This window comes from Cataglyphis hispanica, chromosome 6, assembly GCF_021464435.1.
Source record: "Cataglyphis hispanica isolate Lineage 1 chromosome 6, ULB_Chis1_1.0, whole genome shotgun sequence".
NCBI lineage: Eukaryota > Metazoa > Arthropoda > Insecta > Hymenoptera > Formicidae > Cataglyphis > Cataglyphis hispanica.
The window spans coordinates 1,733,779-1,752,662 of NC_065959.1; the positions used below are offsets into that span (position 1 = coordinate 1,733,779).

Genomic DNA, 18,884 nt, shown 5'->3' on the forward strand with positions numbered 1-18,884 from the left:
TTAACACTATTTTTGCATGATGTTAATAATTATATAATCAATTTTGAGATTATATTACATTTTATTCACTAACCTGAGTTTTTTTCTTTTTTTTTTTTATATTTGAACATATGTTATACACATATTTCTACATTTCACTCCCTGACGGGATTTCTATATGGAGTAACTACACGGATTCAATGAGATAAAGTTTATTATTATAAGTCGGATTAGAGTCGTCGCCTTTTTTCAGATTATACGTAATCATTTAATATGCACACAAAGAACGTATGTTTACATTTACGTATGGTTACAATGCAAAGAATCTTGTTTCGGATTTCGGCACAAACGTAACATATTTGACTTTCTTATTTGCAACAACGATATAGCACTTCGAGGCAAATACAGGAAATGATAAAGCCACGCATTTGATACTAGATGACACAAGAGTAAGTACAATAATATATTTTTCAATACAATTCGCTGATAAAAAAAATTCGATAAATTGATAAGAGACTATTAAAAATTATCGTCAAAAAAATTATAAAAAATGCAGCGCACAGTAACAAAGAAAAAATGATAATACAGCATAATGAATCATACCACGTGCATTCCGAGCAGCCACGCATTCATATACTTATAATGATATAATTAGTATTTATTATGATATTATGATACAAATGTTACATGTTAATATCTTTATAATAATCGGCAGTCTCTGTGCTGGTCTCTGTGACATCGCCGCCGCGTTAAATAATCTTCATTACGTTCTACAGAGTACACAGAGTATCCACTTCTCTAGGACGTAATTAACAGATCAAACGGGGGCGTGTGTCGGCTCAGGTCCCTAAGTATCTCCTTCTCCTTCTCCTCCTCCACCATCATCAACTATTTACATAAATGCCTTGCGAAATCTCTCCGTAACACGCTGCATTTATTAGAAAGAACGAAAAAATCAATTTACATTATTGTTTCCTTTTCTCTCTGTTTTCCCTCTGATTTTATATATATAATTTTTCGCAGCATATATTCGCCGCACACACACCTCGTGAAATGTTTACCAATTCGTTCAAAATGAAACATGAATCATGATCACGCGTTTTCGTTAGAAGTGATCCGCAATAAACATGACGTTTACGTGATATTTCAAATAGCCCGTAGTGAAATATCATACAAAAGAAAGAAGCAAAGACGAAGTGAAGAGAAATATGGAAAGAAACTAGTAATATAATACATTTGCGCGACTGTTAATAATTATGTAAGATAAACCGAGACATTCACTAAACTCGCGAGGGATACAATAATAACATGTATCTCTCGTATCTATCAAATGTGTTTCGTATTACTATCTATTGTTCATTTCTTCTTATGTGGATATATTGTTATTACATTTAAAATTTCGCACAAACTTTTTCTCTGGCTATTCGCACGATTTTGCTTTCTTCTTAGAAGAAATTTATACTTTTCTCTGGTCATCTTACTGTTCTTTATACACAAGTTCGTAAACGTATTCTATTCTATCGATTAATCTTAACGAGATACTCAGTGAATTGTGTTATCCGCATATATATACGGTTCTGAGAGATAAACATAAATTTAATAACATGTAAACAATTTCCGTTATAATTGTTTCACATTTCATGTAGAGAGATATTCTACTACTTACACTTGGAGATTATACAAGACGCTGAGTATCGCGCTAAATACGAATTTGCAACCTACATCGCTATATCTGGAGTCGCCAAAATTCTGAGAAATTGTGACAAAGATTCTTATGGCTATTTCTCAGGTTTTGGAGAATTCACCAATTTAAGTATCCATACTTCTTTCGATATTCGAATGTCAGAATCAAGCTGTATACAGTTTCAAAAGAAGCTAAAATAACAAAGCATGTACTTTTTATAGAAAAATTGCACGATGCGATTATGGCAAAGTAAATGTAATGAGAGAATAAATAGAATGAAATTTTGAAAAAAATCATATGCATAGTCTATAGCTGTAACGATAAACTGTGAATCACAATAATGACCTTGTTATGTAAAAATATTAATGTGAGAATTTTAAAAAAGATAAATGGATGACTGCCTTGATAAAAAAGAAAAATTTTTACAGTTGTACACTATTATCTACAAAAACTTTGATGCTTTAGTTTTAATATGCTCTCCATATTACACTTTCCATATTACTGTTGCAATAAGTAGTATATAAATTTTTACATAGGCTGTTTTACATATGCTACTGTACAAGAAGAATGTAAAAAAAATTTCTTATATCTTTTCCTGCTCCAATTTAAATATAAAAATTTATCTATATAAATAAATCTACAGCTTTAGGCACAAATCTAACTTTCACATATTTGATATTGAAAATATTATGTGCCATATCATCAGAATTTCAAAATGGTGTTATTATTCATTATGAATTGCAGTGACATATTTTTTTCTTTGTTTATAAAAGATCACTTAATTTAACTCAATAAAATATTTAACTCATAAAAGGCATATAATAAAATTAAAGCTGCTTATTCTTATTTATTACGCTATATTCTCAACTCACAGGACCAATCATTCCATCTTTGGAGATGACATATTCGTTTGAAAAATAAATCTCTTTCATATGTCTCTGCCTAGATCATAACACTAACTCTAATACAGTCAGAGTGATAAGATCAGTGTTAAATGTGGAAAGACTGGTCCTTAAAGACAATATTGAATTTACGTTTTTGTTAATCCTCCAATATTATGCTATCTGATGTGAAACTTCAGTCTCTACATCCTTTATACACTGTACAATTAATGAAACTAGAAAAAAGTAAAGAAAAAATACTTTCACATATTAATCCGATTGTAAAAATTTAATGATATTGCATATTAAATTAACAGTTTATCTAGAGCATCACAAATTAAATATTAGATAGTATTTTCACTGAAAATTATGGATAAAAAAACAAATGAAAATTATACTATAACAAGAATATCAGATGTGAATCGTGGATAGACATAAACTTTGGAAGATTGACAATGTATCCATTTTGTTCATTCAACCGTGATTTTTACAAATTATATTTTTACATACCGGAATGCACGTGATGATATTCATTATTGCAATATATAATTATGGCTGCAGAAATATAAGTATATCAAAAGATTTTCGTGGCTTTAATGTTATTAATAAAAGTTGCTATTAATAAAAAGTGAAAGATGTGCACACATTACGGTCGGACTACGTACAATCAACATGATTTTTAATAGATACAGAACGTTTTTCGCGCTTAATTTTTTTCGAAGAATGTCTATGCATTTTTTATGTATTTCTTTATGACTCGGACTCAGTGAATTACAATTTTTTTTTCTTTTAATTAATATGTTGTGGCATAACAAGTAGATAAGTGTTATTGCATATCAACAATTTCATTTTGTAACATATTATGTTACAAAATATTTCCAAAAAAATTTTCTAGCACATGTAGAATATCTACATATACCAGATATATCTAATTTATAATTATAATAAAAAGACAATTAATGTTTATTAACTCATTAATATATGAGTAATATGTATAAGTTATGTTAATCAAATTCCTATTAAAGAATTCGAGATGATTATAGAGTCATCTCTTGATGCTTGAGGAACAATTCCTCTTGTACACATAAATATTTAAGTAAGATCTAAATAAGTTTAAGTTGCATCTTCTCACGATTGACTTGAAATACAAAAATTCAAGCACAACAACATCTATAGCAAATATCTAATATTATATAATTTTGAAATATTTTTTTAGTTGCTACTCACAGATATGCATATTGAAAAGTTTTCGTCCAATACGCATGATATATATAAATATTATGTGGATGGAATCGTAAACCCCCGGTAACAATTTATAAAAATGGAAAATTCGTTCATTGGTGTCAGCAATGATTATTTTATGCTATTGCTTTGCGATTTTGACGATTATGAAATTGGGCAAATCTCTACAACCCAAATGAATTTATACCGATGTGAAATCTTACCTTTTCACTTTATAAATTCTTTTGAACAGCTTTTATATGAGAAACAATGTCGCGTGATGAAAAAACAAAAACAAAATGTTTTATGTAATCACAGTTGGTGCGTCACGGCAAGTATATTGACGAAGTTCGCTTAATTCTAATGCGATATTAATTAAAGGTTTTAACACCAATTGTGCGTCTTTCTCGAAAGTAGCTGGATCATTCTCATAACTATCGATATACATACGGATAGTAGCGCCTGAACTTCCTGTTCCGGATAAGCGAAATATAATGCGAGAACCATCCTCGAACAATATCCGTAAACCCTAATTGTACAAAACGATATAATAAACTATAGTTTGAAAATATGAGAGCATCATAGTAAATATAATCATAGAACACATACTTGTTTCATAGCTTTGCTACCATCAACAGGATCCGTGTAGGAGTAATTATCTGCTTGCTTAACAACATATTCTTTACCTTCATGCTGCAGCTTTCTGCCAATAAATTCTGATTTCTGAATCAGTACTTCAAGGCTCTGCATCATGTTATCTGCACTTCCAGAGTCGCAATTTTCATAATCATATCTAAATTCGATAATAAGATTAAAAATTTGAAAAAGTAATAGAGGATCGCTGAGAGTTGGGGAATATTTAAATATATTTGTGAGGATAGTAAAAAAAAATCATCATTATATACCTAGTGAAGAAGTTTCTTCCATAAACTTTCCAGTGATCCAATAAAATATTCTCTACAGATTTCCCAAGTCCTGCAATGACATTTAGCCATGCCAGGCATGCCCATATTCCATCTTTTTCGCGAATATGATCAGAACCGGTACCAAAGCTTTCTTCTCCACATAATGACAGATCTCCGGCATCCATCAAATTTCCTAAAATTTAAAGAGATTACAATTAATATGTAACTTGCAGATTTTTTAAAAGTAATAATGCAAAGTAAAAATGTCACATACCGAAATATTTCCATCCAGTGGGAACTTCGAAGAATTTCACTCCGTCCTTAATGGCGACTCTATCGACAGCTGCAGCAGTTGGCATAGATCTAGCATATCCTTTAATGCCAGTTTTTTGAAAATATGGAATTAATTTTAAATTAGCAGCTAATACTGCTAAGGAATCAGAGGGAGTAACAAAGAAAGCTTTCTTGCCCAAAATCTATAAGCAAAACAAAATTTATTAAAACAATATTCTAATTATAAAGATTTTTAGAGTTTTTAAATTATGTTCATTTTACTCACCATATTCCTATCTCCATCTCCATCAAAAGCGGCACCAAAATCATACGGTCCTTCTTTTACAGCAATCACTAAATCTTTGGCATAAGTTAAATTTGGATCGGGATGTAAACCACCAAAATCTTCTAACGGTTTTATATTTACTAAACTCGTATCATCAACGCCTAATTCGCTACTAAATATTCTTTTTACATACGGTCCCGTAACTAAAAATCAAAAAAAAATTTATTATAATATCTCTGTTTACAAGATCTGACAAAATTCTCTATAAAAACAGAGAAGTAATATATGTAAATTATGTAATAGCCTAACCTCCATTCATCGAATTGATGAGAATTTTAAATGCTGGCTTATCCACACTGCCTTGCAATAATTTCTTAATACTTGTAAAGTCAAAAATCTCTTTCATAAGTTCCACATAATCATTCACAGAATCAATTATATCAATAGTAAATGATCTACCATCTACTTCGATAGAAACATTCTGTATTTTATGAATATCTATGCTAATATCAGGAATAATTTTATAACATTGGAGTGTTTTAGTAATCTCATAGATTTTATTTGTTATGTTGTCTGGAGCAGGACCACCATTATCGCAATTAAATTTAATACCAAAGTCGGCATCAGGACCACCAGGATTGTGCGATGCGGTTAAGACAATCCCGCCTTGTGTTTTATACTTTCTTATTATAGTTGATACTGCTGGCGTTGAAAGAATGCCATTTTGACCAACAATCAATTTTCCTACCTAGAAAAATAATAGTTTTGTATAATCTAATTGGTTTTTATACTATAATTTCTTTTTAAATTTATAAGTATTTCTAGATAACTGTTTATAAAATTTTTTTTAAACTCACTTGTATAATTTTATCGCATAAAATTGCTACAGTATCAAATAATTAAATAACATGTATTATAAAAATCAGCAAAATGATGAAGTTAAGATACATTGCATACTATATATAGACATGTATGCATTATTGATATCAAATATCAAGCTTACTATAATTGTTCAATGACAGTTGCTTGCATCAATATTTCTTTATCTCTTACAGTCTTGCAATATTGCCACAATTGCCTTGCACATAATTCAATCCGCGTGTATAGCATCTCATGGAATTTTCGCAAAAGGCTCGAACCGGTCGATCGATCTTACCCCGTTTGCCGCGGCGATTCGGATGATCTTCGCCACTGCTTCTTTGCCGTAAAACCGTCCGTCACCGCCGATGACGAGAGTGCAGCCGGTCAGCTGATCACCTAGGGCCTGCAATATCGCCTGGATGAAATTCTCTGTGTAATGTTCTTGCTGAAAGACCTTGACGGCCTTACGCAAACCCGAAGTGCCCGGTTTCTGGCCTTCGTACACCCGGGTGTTCACCGTTAGGCTCGTCACCGGTGTCGTTGTCACGGTCATGTTCTGCAAGCGCGTTGCAAATGGGAAAAGGTGTAAAAGAAAAAAAAAACGATGTAATTAGATGAAACTAGAAGAGAATGTATCGTAATCGAGGAACGTGCGAATCAAAAGGAGAGATCGTACTCTCGTAATAGCCACCCAACAACTGTCGGCAGACTGAACTTTGTCTGTCAATGACATGCAAGGGCATAGGCGCCCGGTCGCCGCCATCTTGCAAGATTGCGCGCGCCAGCTGTCGCGCACGTGTATGTACGCATGGTCGAAACGTCGAAATTGCATAGATAGGTCAAGGGACCTATCGCATGTATAACAATGCTTCAAAAATATACGATTCGTGGGAGAAAAAAAAAGGAAATTTAATCAGAGTAAATTAAACGGCGAAATTTAAATATTTCTACGATTGTTCTCTGATTTTTTCTGAAATTAAAAAATGTACGCTATAAAGTATATTGTGCGAAAAAAAGAAAAGAAACGAGAAAAGATAAGAAGAAGAAGAGAATATATAGATAAAGAACAGATCTAAGATTTATCAGTACTGCCAGGAAATATAAAATTTTCTTGGCGATATACAGTGTGACTCCCGCTTATAAATACAATTTTTAATTCGCTTGTATAAATAAGCAAGTCTTTGCTAATTTTTGATCGAACGGATTTAAAACTTCATATTTAATGTCGCAAGCCGATATCTGACAATGCATAGGCTTCGTTTTCGAAAAGATTTATGGAAAAATATTTTTGTAAGGTAAACAAGTTTGCTGCTTCATATGAAAGAGAGCTTCGATAAAAGCCGTTTTTCTTTCAATTTTTTATATTAATAAATTTTTTATTTTGCTAAGTAAAAAAATTAAGATTATTTTATATTTCCATATAAATGTAAAGATTCCTATAATAATTTTATAATTGTTGTAGTTGTATCCAAGATGCTGGATAAATAATAATGTATGCCGTGAATAAGATTATTTTTACTTTAATAACGATTGAAATATCAAGAATTTATATACATTCTTATATAAAAATTAATAGAAGATATCTATATTTCAAGAGAAGTGAAAAATATTATATAAACTTTAGTTTGCGTTAATTTCTACAGATTCAATTTGGTCATTTTCGGTCGTAATAGCAAAATGATATATTTTAACATATTTCAACTATCAAACGAAGAAATAAAAAAAACGATTGTGAATAAACAGTATTCGTAATCATATGTGCGTACATAACAGTGCGTAGATAACAGATTTATAAATAAATTATGCCTACAAATTAAAAACAAGGAAAAAAGAGAGCTAGAGACAGAGATAGATATATGTCGCGATTTTTCCGATTTGTAAATATATTGTGAATATAATCTTTCGGGATTCGCGCTTTTATCATTTTCGATAATTGATAAAAGTAAAAAAAACAATTACATTAACATGATAATTCGTTATTTAGAACTAAACTTAAACTGGACATCGAACATAATAGCAATCGCGTGTTTAATTCACGAGTTTGACGTCACGGATCATATATTGCTTCAAATTAAGATAACAAATGTACAGGATTTCTCGGGCATTGTATATATATAATACACATCGTTGAGAGATAAATGAATAGGGTCGCAAGTTCGATGTTTCAAGTGGAAATAATAAAAAGTAAACATCATCGTTATTAACTTCTACAAAAAATAGCGCTCGAGAAAAAAAGAAACTCTGTATTTTGCAAATGTTGTTCAATGTGTGTACTTGTTAACTATCACTAATACAAACATTTTTTTCATAAGGGTTTTGCCTTTCTGGGGAATGCCTTAATATTAATTAAAAAAAGGTAAACATAAAAATAACAAGATACAATTTTAATTTTTTTTAAAGATTTACGTCACGAGCCAATATGATCCGTCAGATAGTCCGTAAAGTATTTACAGACACTTCTTTAGAATATTTAAACAACCTTCATCCTCAGAGATAAGATTTCCGGGCATATTAAGGGATATTTATTTATTTATGATTCAGTGCAAGATTACTGACTATTGGAGAAGAAATTGTACGTACGACTATGTGAAACATTTTATTCAGTTAGTTGTCTACGTTTGGCTGAAGAGGCTCTCTCAGTAAACTCTAATTAGTATCGCTAATACTACGAGAAGTGTACTAATATATGTTTAGCTGCTCGTATTATTCTAAACATCACATCACATGGATAAAATTATTTGCAAATTATATAGCATAATTCGCGTATAGGAAGTATGAGAAAGTAACGAAATTAACAGTCAAATGACGTCAAGAATATGGATTAACTCAGCGACATAGATCAAAGGTCGGTTATCTATTTCTACCTACAACAGTTTAAAAAATAAAATCTCACACAAAATAGCGCCAAATACGTCAATGCGATTTTTTTTTTGCCCAATCGATATCGAAAGAGGGAAGGCAACAAAAATCATGGCAAATATTGCGATCACTTTGTGATCAACACCGACGATCGTCGGTTTTTAGCGACACGCGCGCGCGCTGGTGGCTACTGAAAAACGGGTGGAAGGAGAGTGTTAAGTCAAGGATGGCTGATATAAAGTTCGCGAGTTTATAAAACAGAGATCAACTTGCTCCAAAACCCAGTTTTCCAATCGATCGCGTTCGCGCAGGAACAATAGTACCCGTGTGTTATCAGGGAATAGTTTTAAAACCGACGATATTTTCGGTCATTTTTCCACACCGGAATGAGAAGAAATCAATCGGATTGATTGTACATTAGGAAAAGAGAGAGATATAGATAGATAGAGTGAGTTGGAAATTTTTCAATTTACCCTACGACTTATATAGAGTCGCGGAAGGTTCACTGATATCGAACATCATTCCGCTAAGTTTACGATAACTTTTCGTGTGGTTCTTTCCTTTTTAATCATCGGCTGTAATTTGAACTTGAAAAAAAAAAGATACATTTATCGTTTCGATAAAACTGTACATGTGCTTTGAGAAATAAGTTATTGAATCCGCTATCTCCGCTCGCACCTTGTGAACGATATTAAACGGTACATTTGATATTTTTATTTAAAAAATGACATGTGCATAATACATATCTTGTAATGTGTATAATATGGATCTTGTAATTCATTAACACAACAATAAAATGACGCGTCGTTTAATTGCATAGTAAGTGTACTTATTTTATAAATTGTTAAAAAAAAAAAGAAAATTGCATCTACTTAAATGTTGAAGGTTTAAAGAGACATACCCGTTTGAACCTTCACAAATGAGCATTTTGATGCATTTTCTAGATTTTTTGCAGCAACAATTTGATAAAAACTTTTTTTTTTACAATATTAATACATTATTATTAAATACTTAAATAAATATCTTCAACTTAAAATTTTTTTTTTTAATTTTACGAATATTTGCAGATTTATATTTTCATGCATAGTGTGCATGAAAACTTTCATTTAGCATATTCGAAATCAAAAATTTTTTTTATTAAACATTAATAATTATCTATTGTACAAGCGTCTTTTCAAAATTAAAAAAAAAGAAAAAATAAGAAAATGGCGATATATTGAAAAAAGTTTCGTTTTTTTATAAATCCATCTTTTTTGTTTACAAAAAAAATGAGGAATCCAGATTTAAAAAAGGCTTCGTTAATAGTTGCGGAATTTTATTAGGAATTCGCGTGCAAAATTTAAAGTCAATTCATCGAACGTAGAAAGCCCGAGCTTTCATGCATACCGTGCATGAAAATATAAATCTGCAAATATTTACATACCTTAAAAAAAAAATTTTAAGCTGAAAATTTTTATTTAAGTACTTAATAATATTATATTAATATTGTAAAAAAATAAAAAGTTTTTATCAAGTCGTTGCGTTGCAAAAAGTCTAGAAAATGTACTCATTTTTCGAAAGTTCAAACAAATATGCCTCCTTAAACTCTTTTTCAGAGACTTTAATCGTCAAGAACGTATTATGTACAAGTCTCGCATTTACCGAGGTGGTAGCGATACCTCTCCACGAGACAGCGGATCCGAAAGCACACCGTTTCTCTCCTCGGAATCTCGCACGAGCCTAGAACTATCGACGATATCCGATGACTTGGATAGCGACTTAGATCCGAACCCCGCTGGCTGTTCTTTCAAGTACGATATCTTTCTCTCTCTCACCCTTTCTCTCTTTTTTATGTTAAGACATGTAAATATTATATTTATATTATTTATAGGAGATACATACACGTGACTTGATGCATCTTCGTTGTGTTGCCTAGATATGGGAGCATCGACACCACCAGTTATAGCACAACCCTAACAGCTGTACCAAAAAGGCCGCCCCCTCTAACGCTGAATAACGAGTTATATCTTTCGGCAGCGGCGCACTCGCCTTGCAACGTGAATCTCATCCATGAGAAGAATTACGAGGCGCGTAACATCGACCTGGTAAAAAGAATAACATAATAGTAAAAATAAAATAACGATATATTAAAAAAAAAATCGAGATTTTCATCAATATATTGTCATTATATATATATATATATATATATATATATATATATATTTAAAATATATGTAAAATGATAATATATTGATTTCCACCAATATATTGTTATTGTATATATATATATATATATATATATATATATATATATATTTAAAAAATATATAAAATAACAATATAATGATGAAAATCTCGATAAAAGAACGCGCGGATCTAGAATGCAGCATCTAAATGCAGCATTCTCGATCTTTTACACACGTATGCGTTCTTTTTTGCAGATATTAACAAACGAAAATGTCGATCCGAAAAAATCATACGGGATAGATTTTACACGTGGATCACAATTTCAACCAGACATGGTGAATGCCTCGTGCAAGGATCTCAAGCTGAAGCAGAGTTCATTGGTCACTATGTGAGTATTTTGAGATACGGAATCGTCTCGACGCGCACGAGCTATCGGATATCGGACATTTCTAGACAGGCGTCACTATGATGATACTAATGATGGTCATGCTGCGTGATAATCAACTGTTTCTTAAAATCAATTGAATCACCGAGCGATACGCTTTATCGCACACAAGTTCCCGAGTCTTAAATTCAATAGATCATTATATACATGATTTATATCTATTATCTACGTAGATGTAGAGTAAATGTATTTCGAAATGTCAAATTTTAAATTATTTAATAGGATGTCTTTTAATTGTTTTATTATTTTTATTATCAAAACACTCGTTTAAATATATTCCTGTATTAATATTTGACACGGTTCGTAATAATAACTTTTTCAATAATACATATTTTACATATTTATCAATTCCGAAATCTTTCTTATGTAAATTTCACACGTGGAATCCTCTTACAGAGAGGACTCTATTAAGAGAAATCTATCTATCGTCTCCTTTCACAGTGCAGGTTCACGTGCTCTCGATTGAAAAATAATTTCCTTGTCATAAAATCTGCTGATTTTACAATATGTACACACGAAGAAGAGAAAGAAATAGAAAGAGATCGATACGAGGTGTTATCAGTGGTAAATTAGAATGTTTATCTCATATTGTTTATCATATTTCTGCTCATATTTTGCGATACAGCAGTGTGTATCGCGGCTTTTTTTCTTTTTTTTTTACATGTTATGACGCATGACTCGTTTATCTCCCATAGATGGCTGATGGCAATGGGCCTGTAACTTGCATCAGCGCATCTTGGAAATTGATTTCTTCTTCATCGCCAGCGATACCGTACATAAAGGAGCGAAATTGTGTATGATAGAGTTATATTTCAAACATTATCGCGTTTAAGTAATCTTGTGTTCCAAAAGGAGAGAGTGCCGTTAAGATAATGTACGAATAGTCATATAAAACAACAATTAACTCGTGCAATTGATAGCTAATTATATCTGTGCTGGAAAACAACACATAGATTTAGGAAACATAATTTTTTTCCAAAACAACCCGTTGTGTCACAGAAAGTGCTATATATAAAACATGAAAGTATAACGACAATGCATCTCTTCTTTTTTACTTTTGTTTATAAAATATGTGTATATATGTATATATAAGGTGGACCTAAGCGTACCGGTCAGACTTTAAGATTTTATAGAAAATTTAACTCTGAACAAAAAGTTTCCGATAAACATATATCGAAAATTATTTCCTTAAAAAGTTAGCGCTCAAAAATCTCTGAAATCACGTTATTTTATATATTTTTACAAAAGAATATGCGTTTCTTAACAAAAAGTACCGAAAACAAAATTTGTAGAGAATTAAATTATCTTTCAAATAAGAACAAAATAATTGTAGTTTGACAGGTTTTGAGATAACCAGTTTCAAATGTATAAAAGTGTTTTTTTTTGGTTATCGGTAGAACTTTTCTCCTGTGGTGATTGATTTAAACAATACAGAAAAGTAAATTTTTTTTTTTTTTTTAGTGCGATAACCAATGAGAAAGGTAAACATTAAAAATTAGCTAAGTCCATAACAGCATAAGTATTTTTGAAAAAACTCATCGATAGCCGAAAAAATATTTTTTTGTACATTTGAAACCGGTTATCTCAAAACCTACTACAATCATTTTGATCTCATTTGAAAAATAATTTAATTCTCTACAACTTTTGTTTTTATTTTTTGTTGAGAAACTCATACTTTCCCCGATATTTGTAAAAATATATAAAATAATATATATAATATAATAATAATAATAAATATATAAAATATATAAAATAAAATAACCGTGATTTCAGAGGATTTTGGGCGCTAATTAAGGCATCTTTCGACATATTTATAGAAAACTTTATTCAAAATTAAATTTCCTAAAATCTCAAAGTTTGGCCGAAACATTTGGGCTCACCCTGTACACACACACATATATATTATAGAATAGATAAAAATAAAAAAAAAATTGCATTAATTATACTCTTTATAGTCAAAGATAAAAGAAAGCCAATCGTAATCGTACCATAACTGTTTTTTTATTTAGCGTGAAAGTGTATCAGTTAATTAGTTAATATATAAACAAATTTATGAACTCTCGTAAAATCAAATATCTTACGTCTAATCAATTCGAGTGCGATAAATGCGATAAACTCACACATGACATAATCGATATCTAACACATATATACATACATATATGTATTGTGTGTGTGTGTGGCATGTGTATATATAACCGCTACATGTGACATGTGATATAACCTAAATACGTGATCATGCAGACGCTAGATGCCGATGAACAATAACGGTTCTCGTGACAGTTGCGCTACTCGCGAATTTTCAAAGACATCCAGAGAACTCACCATTTATACGTTAACATCGTCCCCGCTTGCGAGATCTTCTACCTCGAGTAACGTATCCTCCTCTATCGTCGAATCTAAGGGCCACGATTTCCGCGAACTGCAATATCCCTCGTCCACTCGCTCCGTCTCTTTCGTTCCCGCGTCTGGAAAACGAGCGTCGGTGACGCCGTCTCTCTCGATCCTTTAAACGCACATTGGCGCCGTGATTTCGAGAATTCTCTGTTTTAATCGACGTCTACCACGGGAGGGAAGACGCGGTGCTCGTTTTCGAGACGCGGGAACGAAGGTACCTTTCCTTCGGCGCTTCGATGCGCGCCTCGCGCCGCGCGACGTCTAGAACGCGGCGCGACAGGACGCCCAAAGGGGTTACCGTTCTGTCTGTTGCCCGGGCAACAGACGACCGCCCCGTCGAAGGTGAATGCCCTTAGCCGACAATCCGCCGCGCCGAGCTCCCGTTTCGCCGGGCACGTTGTGCAGGCGCAATGAGAGCGCCACAATTCCAAAAGACAGAGAGAGAGAGAGATAGAGAGAGAGAGCGCTTATTGTTAGATCTTGGAAACGATTCTTACGTATAATCATTCATGACGATGGAAAGCGACGGAGATTAATCTCTTGTCAAAAAATTTGACTGCATTTTTTCACTTGTCAATTTGGAAATATATTGTAACATATGTTATAAATAACATATTTAAAAAAATAAAGATTAAAATTTGTGCAGCGCAAAATTAATGAAAATATAAAATTGAATCTGCGCACAGTCGTGATTTTATATTATTTTTACTATTTATTATTATTAATAATTACTTTCACTATTACTTATTATTATTAATTATTATTCGCGCCGTATTTGTTTTTACAATACACGAATAAAAAAATAAGTATCCATTTTTACAATCGATGAAACTTGCTCGTTCATGAAATAAATACGAAATTAAAACGAAAAAAAGACACGTGACGTTTGTGAAATCGGGTGTTGTCGCATTGCCAAAGTTCGTCTTGGCCAATATTCTAAAAAAAAAGGTGATTATCTCGGTCGTAAAAAATTCGCGAAATTGTCCTGGTCACAATGATGAATCAAGTTCAGCAATATAAAGATATCCGCTGTCCTTGGTCCATATATTCGCGATGATTCAAGTCATGGGATTCGTATATTAGATAAAAGCCCCCAAAAATATTGATGATAATGCGAATTATAATGCGCAATGCGAATCTTAACTGCGAAAAGATAGATAGGAATATCTTTACGAGCTCGAATGTTCGAGTGCAAAGTGTAATCAATTATCGGGAGAAATGTTTGCGTACATGAAAGTAACGTAATATGGATATTATATCAAAGAGGAAATAACTGATAAAAGTGAAATGTCTCAATCATTAATGCTTTTATCATTAGACTAGAGATTCTTTGACAAATTCGCAATCTTCTTCTCTGATATTTGTAGTATTAAACATTTTCTTATATCATTATTAATCCTCGAATTAAAATTATGATAAAATAAATCTCTATTCGAAAATGACTTATATATGATGACACATATTAAATGTAATAACATTTAACATTGTGACAATATTATAATAATTTAGGTATTAATTTTTGTATCCTTTTTCTTTCAGATTTTCAATATGGAATACAATATTGGGATCGTCGTTATTGACTATGCCATGGGGAATCGGAATGGCCGGATTCTTTCCTGGGATTATCCTCAATTTACTGATGAGCGGTTTATGCTTATACACAGCTTACCGTCTCATAGTTGTACATGCGTATCACGGTAAGAGAATGGATCTCTTTCTTCGCGAAATAACAAGTCAACTTACCGATATAATGTTACGAATCGATCGTTTGTTTCCGAAGGTGGAGGAGAAAATATAGAGGTCCTAGACTTGAGTCGAATATATCTCGGCAAATGGGCAGAATATATTGCCAAAATCTTTAGTATTGCCGTGCTGCTGGGCGCAACTATAGCTTATTGGATATTGATGGCTAATTTCTTGTACAATAGCGTGAATTTTATTTATGGTAAAAATTGTCGTTGTAAAGATGCGCACGCAAGAATATAAATTCTCATGGATCTCTTGTAATGAAGTATGTTTGCTTTGCAGATAATGCAGCTGTTTGGCCGACGCAGCATCCTATACCTGAGAACATTTCGCATACAGAAGGTAAATGTAAAAAATATAAAATTTAATTTATTATTCGCGAACAAAAATTATTTTACATAATATTGATTGATTTTATCGCTTTAATTATTATAGTCTTATGTCCGACAAAAGAAACTCAAGCTAACGATACTGTCGTAATATATGAGAAAACATTTGATGCATTGGGACCAGCGTGGGATTTACGCAATACTGTTCCTGGGTTTTTAGCTATATTGATATTTCCATTATTAAATTTTAATAGTACGACATTTTTTACAAAATTTAATTCCCTCGGTGAGTATATATAATATATATTGATCATATTTTTATATTTAATATATTTGAGAGAGAGAAAGAGAGAATATATATATTTTCATTCAATAATAATAAGTTACATAGTTACAAATATTATTCTGATTTGTCAGATTGAAATGGTCATTGATAATATTATAAAATTTTAATACTTTAGGAACAGTGTCAATTATATATTTGGTTATTTTCATTCTGATAAAATCCGCATCATGGGGCATTAATATGGATCAAACCGAATGGGCAACAAGTTGGGTAATACGACCCACATTTCCAGCCCTCACTGGAATGCTGGCAATGTCATTCTTTATCCACAATATTATAATCAGTATAATGAAAAATAATCGTAATCAAAAGAACAATGTAAGTTAATTCAAATTCACTTATTGAACATTTATGCATATCAGATAGAAATGATTTTATTTTTAGGGAAGGGATTTAACTATAGCATATATTCTCGTCACATTAACTTATATCATCGTTGGAGCAGTATTTTACATATGCTTTCCTCTGCCAAAATCATGCATACAAGATGTAAGTATATACAATATTATAAAAACAACAATAATATTTAATATAATAGAAAAAAGTTTTGTTTTGACATATTCTTTAAACTGAAACTCATTTTTGTTCCACAGAATCTATTGAATAATTTTCAAAGGTGGGATGGCTTTACATTAGGTGCTCGTATAGTATTACTTTTCCAATTAATGACCGTCTATCCTTTGCTTGCATATATGCTGCGTGTGCAATTGCTCTCATCAATATGTAAAAGAGTATCCAACAAGAGCTTGTCATTAGTGCTCATCATTAATCTTATACTGGTTTCTATATGTATTTTGTTCGCGACCTTTATGCCTTACATTGGAACTATCGTTAGATATACTGGCGCTCTAAGCGGATTTATCTACGTCTTTACTTTGCCGAGTTTACTGCACTTGTCGATTTTAAAGAAAGAAGAAAAATTAACCACGTGTTCCATATTAATTCACTTAAGTATACCTGTCATTGGAATTATCAATCTCATTGCTCAATTTTTCATTACAAATTATTGATTATATAATTAAAATCTCATCATCTCATAATCTGTGTGATTGCGTTTATATGATACTTAAAATTAATTACATATAAGTAATTGTATGCATTGCTATGTATACTTCAAGAGAGAGAAAGAGAGATGAAATCCTATAGTGTTTTACAATTATATTAAGAAAAAACATAATGGATAAAAAAGCATTAAATGCAATTTATATATTGAATTTATTACTTGGAAGAGAATTCATTAAAATTGAAAACTGTATTAGATATAAGAAAACATACCTAAGATTACATGTATTTAGTCACTTTGTCATAGTGAAGAATATAATTTAATACTCAAGAAAGAGAGACACACATATGTCAACTTGATAAAGACGTAAATCTATTTTTTTGTATGATTAAAATTTTTAATGCTACAAGTCTTATACTGTCAATGCAAAATATTAAATATACAACAATTATTTCTACATTTTCTCTCATGATTTATTCAAGAATATTTAAGAATATACCTTTATGATCTCTCAATCTTTCAGCTCTAACATATCTTGTAAACCCAAACAGTGTCAATTCCATGTCCAATTGTTGTAATAGGACGTGTATTAGGAAGAGGATATCTACATGCAATCACAAGGGAATCTTTGTACAATTCATTATTAAATTTTTTTTCAATATCTTCCATCTGTAAAAGATATAACTGTTTGATATATATATGAATTTTCATAATATCTAGAGAGAGTCATAACAAATATTAACGAATCATACCATTTGATCCACACCAAAGATAACAATATTATCATATTTTCCCAAATTATATTTCCATAAATCCTGCTTAAAAAATGCAGTATCATTTGATAAACCGTTAATCAATGCTTTAAATTTTGAATACCATACCAGCCAAGTATTTAATTCAATACCATGGGCCTTAAAACCATGCTTTGCTGCTGCAAGAACCTATGTTTGAATTATCTTCTTTATGTTAAGAATGGAAAACTTATTCTGTATATTTTAGATTTGTAATGATAAATGTTCTATTCTCACAATTCCTAATTACAAAATATCATACTCACAATACGTCCATCTCCACTACCAAGATCAATTAAGGAACCAGAGCGACCATTCAATGCTTGAATAACATTTTTTATTTGTTGATGCGTAGCTGGTACATATGGTAAACATATCTTACGAAACGCAGGACTTATAAATGGAAAACACACAACACTAATCGCCGTTGCAATTCCACCTAATAATGCACAAATAAATGTCAAAATAGTAATGTGTATGAAATTAATGATACAAGATTAATAATATAAAATAACGAACCTGTGACTGCAATCAAAAATAAGCCAATCTTTGATGATTTTTGTGATGTAGTAACATCATCTTTTTTGACAGAGATATATTCCATTTCGATGATATATCTCGCTATTTAACATAACTTTGTAAAATAAAAATTCAGGCACAGATTGTTTCAAATATCAAATATGTATGAGAATAAAACTCGAAGCTGTCATTTT

General features: G+C 31.4%; 3 protein-coding genes across 7 annotated transcripts; 1 reads left to right on the plus strand and 2 right to left on the minus strand.

The window, feature by feature from the left end:
- Window positions 1-41: 41 nt before the first annotated feature.
- On the minus strand, window positions 42-10,978 carry LOC126850506 (phosphoglucomutase). Of its 2 annotated transcripts, XM_050593610.1 has the most exons (8): window positions 10,831-10,978; window positions 6,386-6,646; window positions 5,539-5,977; window positions 5,230-5,432; window positions 4,945-5,146; window positions 4,671-4,863; window positions 4,375-4,558; window positions 42-4,294 (listed from the first exon to the last, which is right to left on the minus strand). In XM_050593610.1, exons 2-8 carry the CDS (start codon window positions 6,641-6,643, stop codon window positions 4,070-4,072), a joined length of 1,704 nt encoding a protein of 567 aa, XP_050449567.1. In that variant the 5' UTR covers window positions 6,644-6,646; window positions 10,831-10,978; the 3' UTR covers window positions 42-4,069. The 2 variants fall into 2 exon arrangements, with proteins under 2 accessions (XP_050449567.1, XP_050449568.1); XM_050593611.1 differs by lacking the exon at window positions 10,831-10,978 and having other exon boundaries at window positions 6,386-6,849.
- On the plus strand, window positions 8,591-17,837 carry LOC126850503 (sodium-coupled neutral amino acid transporter 9-like). Of its 4 annotated transcripts, none has more exons than XM_050593607.1 (11): window positions 8,591-8,662; window positions 10,545-10,739; window positions 10,865-11,033; window positions 11,370-11,503; window positions 15,496-15,653; window positions 15,737-15,901; window positions 15,985-16,044; window positions 16,138-16,317; window positions 16,493-16,695; window positions 16,762-16,866; window positions 16,971-17,837. In XM_050593607.1, exons 2-11 carry the CDS (start codon window positions 10,570-10,572, stop codon window positions 17,385-17,387), a joined length of 1,761 nt encoding a protein of 586 aa, XP_050449564.1. In that variant the 5' UTR covers window positions 8,591-8,662; window positions 10,545-10,569; the 3' UTR covers window positions 17,388-17,837. The 4 variants fall into 4 exon arrangements, with proteins under 4 accessions (XP_050449564.1, XP_050449562.1, XP_050449561.1 ...); XM_050593605.1 differs by lacking the exon at window positions 8,591-8,662 and adding an exon at window positions 8,685-8,935; XM_050593604.1 differs by lacking the exon at window positions 8,591-8,662 and adding an exon at window positions 9,042-9,397.
- LOC126850544 (ATP synthase subunit C lysine N-methyltransferase) lies at window positions 15,870-18,839 on the minus strand. Its single transcript, XM_050593676.1, has 5 exons — window positions 18,691-18,839; window positions 18,438-18,610; window positions 18,133-18,321; window positions 17,880-18,049; window positions 15,870-16,020 (listed from the first exon to the last, which is right to left on the minus strand). The coding sequence occupies exons 1-4, from the start codon at window positions 18,773-18,775 to the stop codon at window positions 17,906-17,908; spliced, it is 591 nt and encodes a 196-aa protein (XP_050449633.1). The 5' UTR covers window positions 18,776-18,839; the 3' UTR covers window positions 15,870-16,020; window positions 17,880-17,905.
- Window positions 18,840-18,884: the final 45 nt, after the last annotated feature.

Bases quoted from the DNA above. Each gene is read 5' to 3' on its own strand.
- LOC126850544 (XM_050593676.1), bottom strand. From the start codon at position 18,775: ATGGAATATATCTCTGTCAAAAAAGATGATGTTACTACATCACAAAAA. The intron at 18,611-18,690 runs GTTCGTTATTTT...GTGCATTATTAG, and splicing joins ATTTTTGATTGCAGTCACAG to GTGGAATTGCAACGGCGATT. The intron at 18,050-18,132 runs GTATGATTCGTT...TATCTTTTACAG, and splicing joins TCTTTGGTGTGGATCAAATG to ATGGAAGATATTGAAAAAAA.
- LOC126850506 (XM_050593610.1), bottom strand. From the start codon at position 6,643: ATGACCGTGACAACGACACCGGTGACGAGCCTAACGGTGAACACCCGG. The intron at 5,978-6,385 runs GTAAGATCGATC...TTATTTTTCTAG, and splicing joins GAATCGCCGCGGCAAACGGG to GTAGGAAAATTGATTGTTGG. The intron at 4,559-4,670 runs GTATATAATGAT...TATCGAATTTAG, and splicing joins GGAAGAAACTTCTTCACTAG to ATATGATTATGAAAATTGCG.
- LOC126850503 (XM_050593607.1), top strand. From the start codon at position 10,570: ATGTACAAGTCTCGCATTTACCGAGGTGGTAGCGATACCTCTCCACGA. The intron at 10,740-10,864 runs GTACGATATCTT...TGTGTTGCCTAG, and splicing joins CCCGCTGGCTGTTCTTTCAA to ATATGGGAGCATCGACACCA. The intron at 16,318-16,492 runs GTGAGTATATAT...TTAATACTTTAG, and splicing joins TACAAAATTTAATTCCCTCG to GAACAGTGTCAATTATATAT.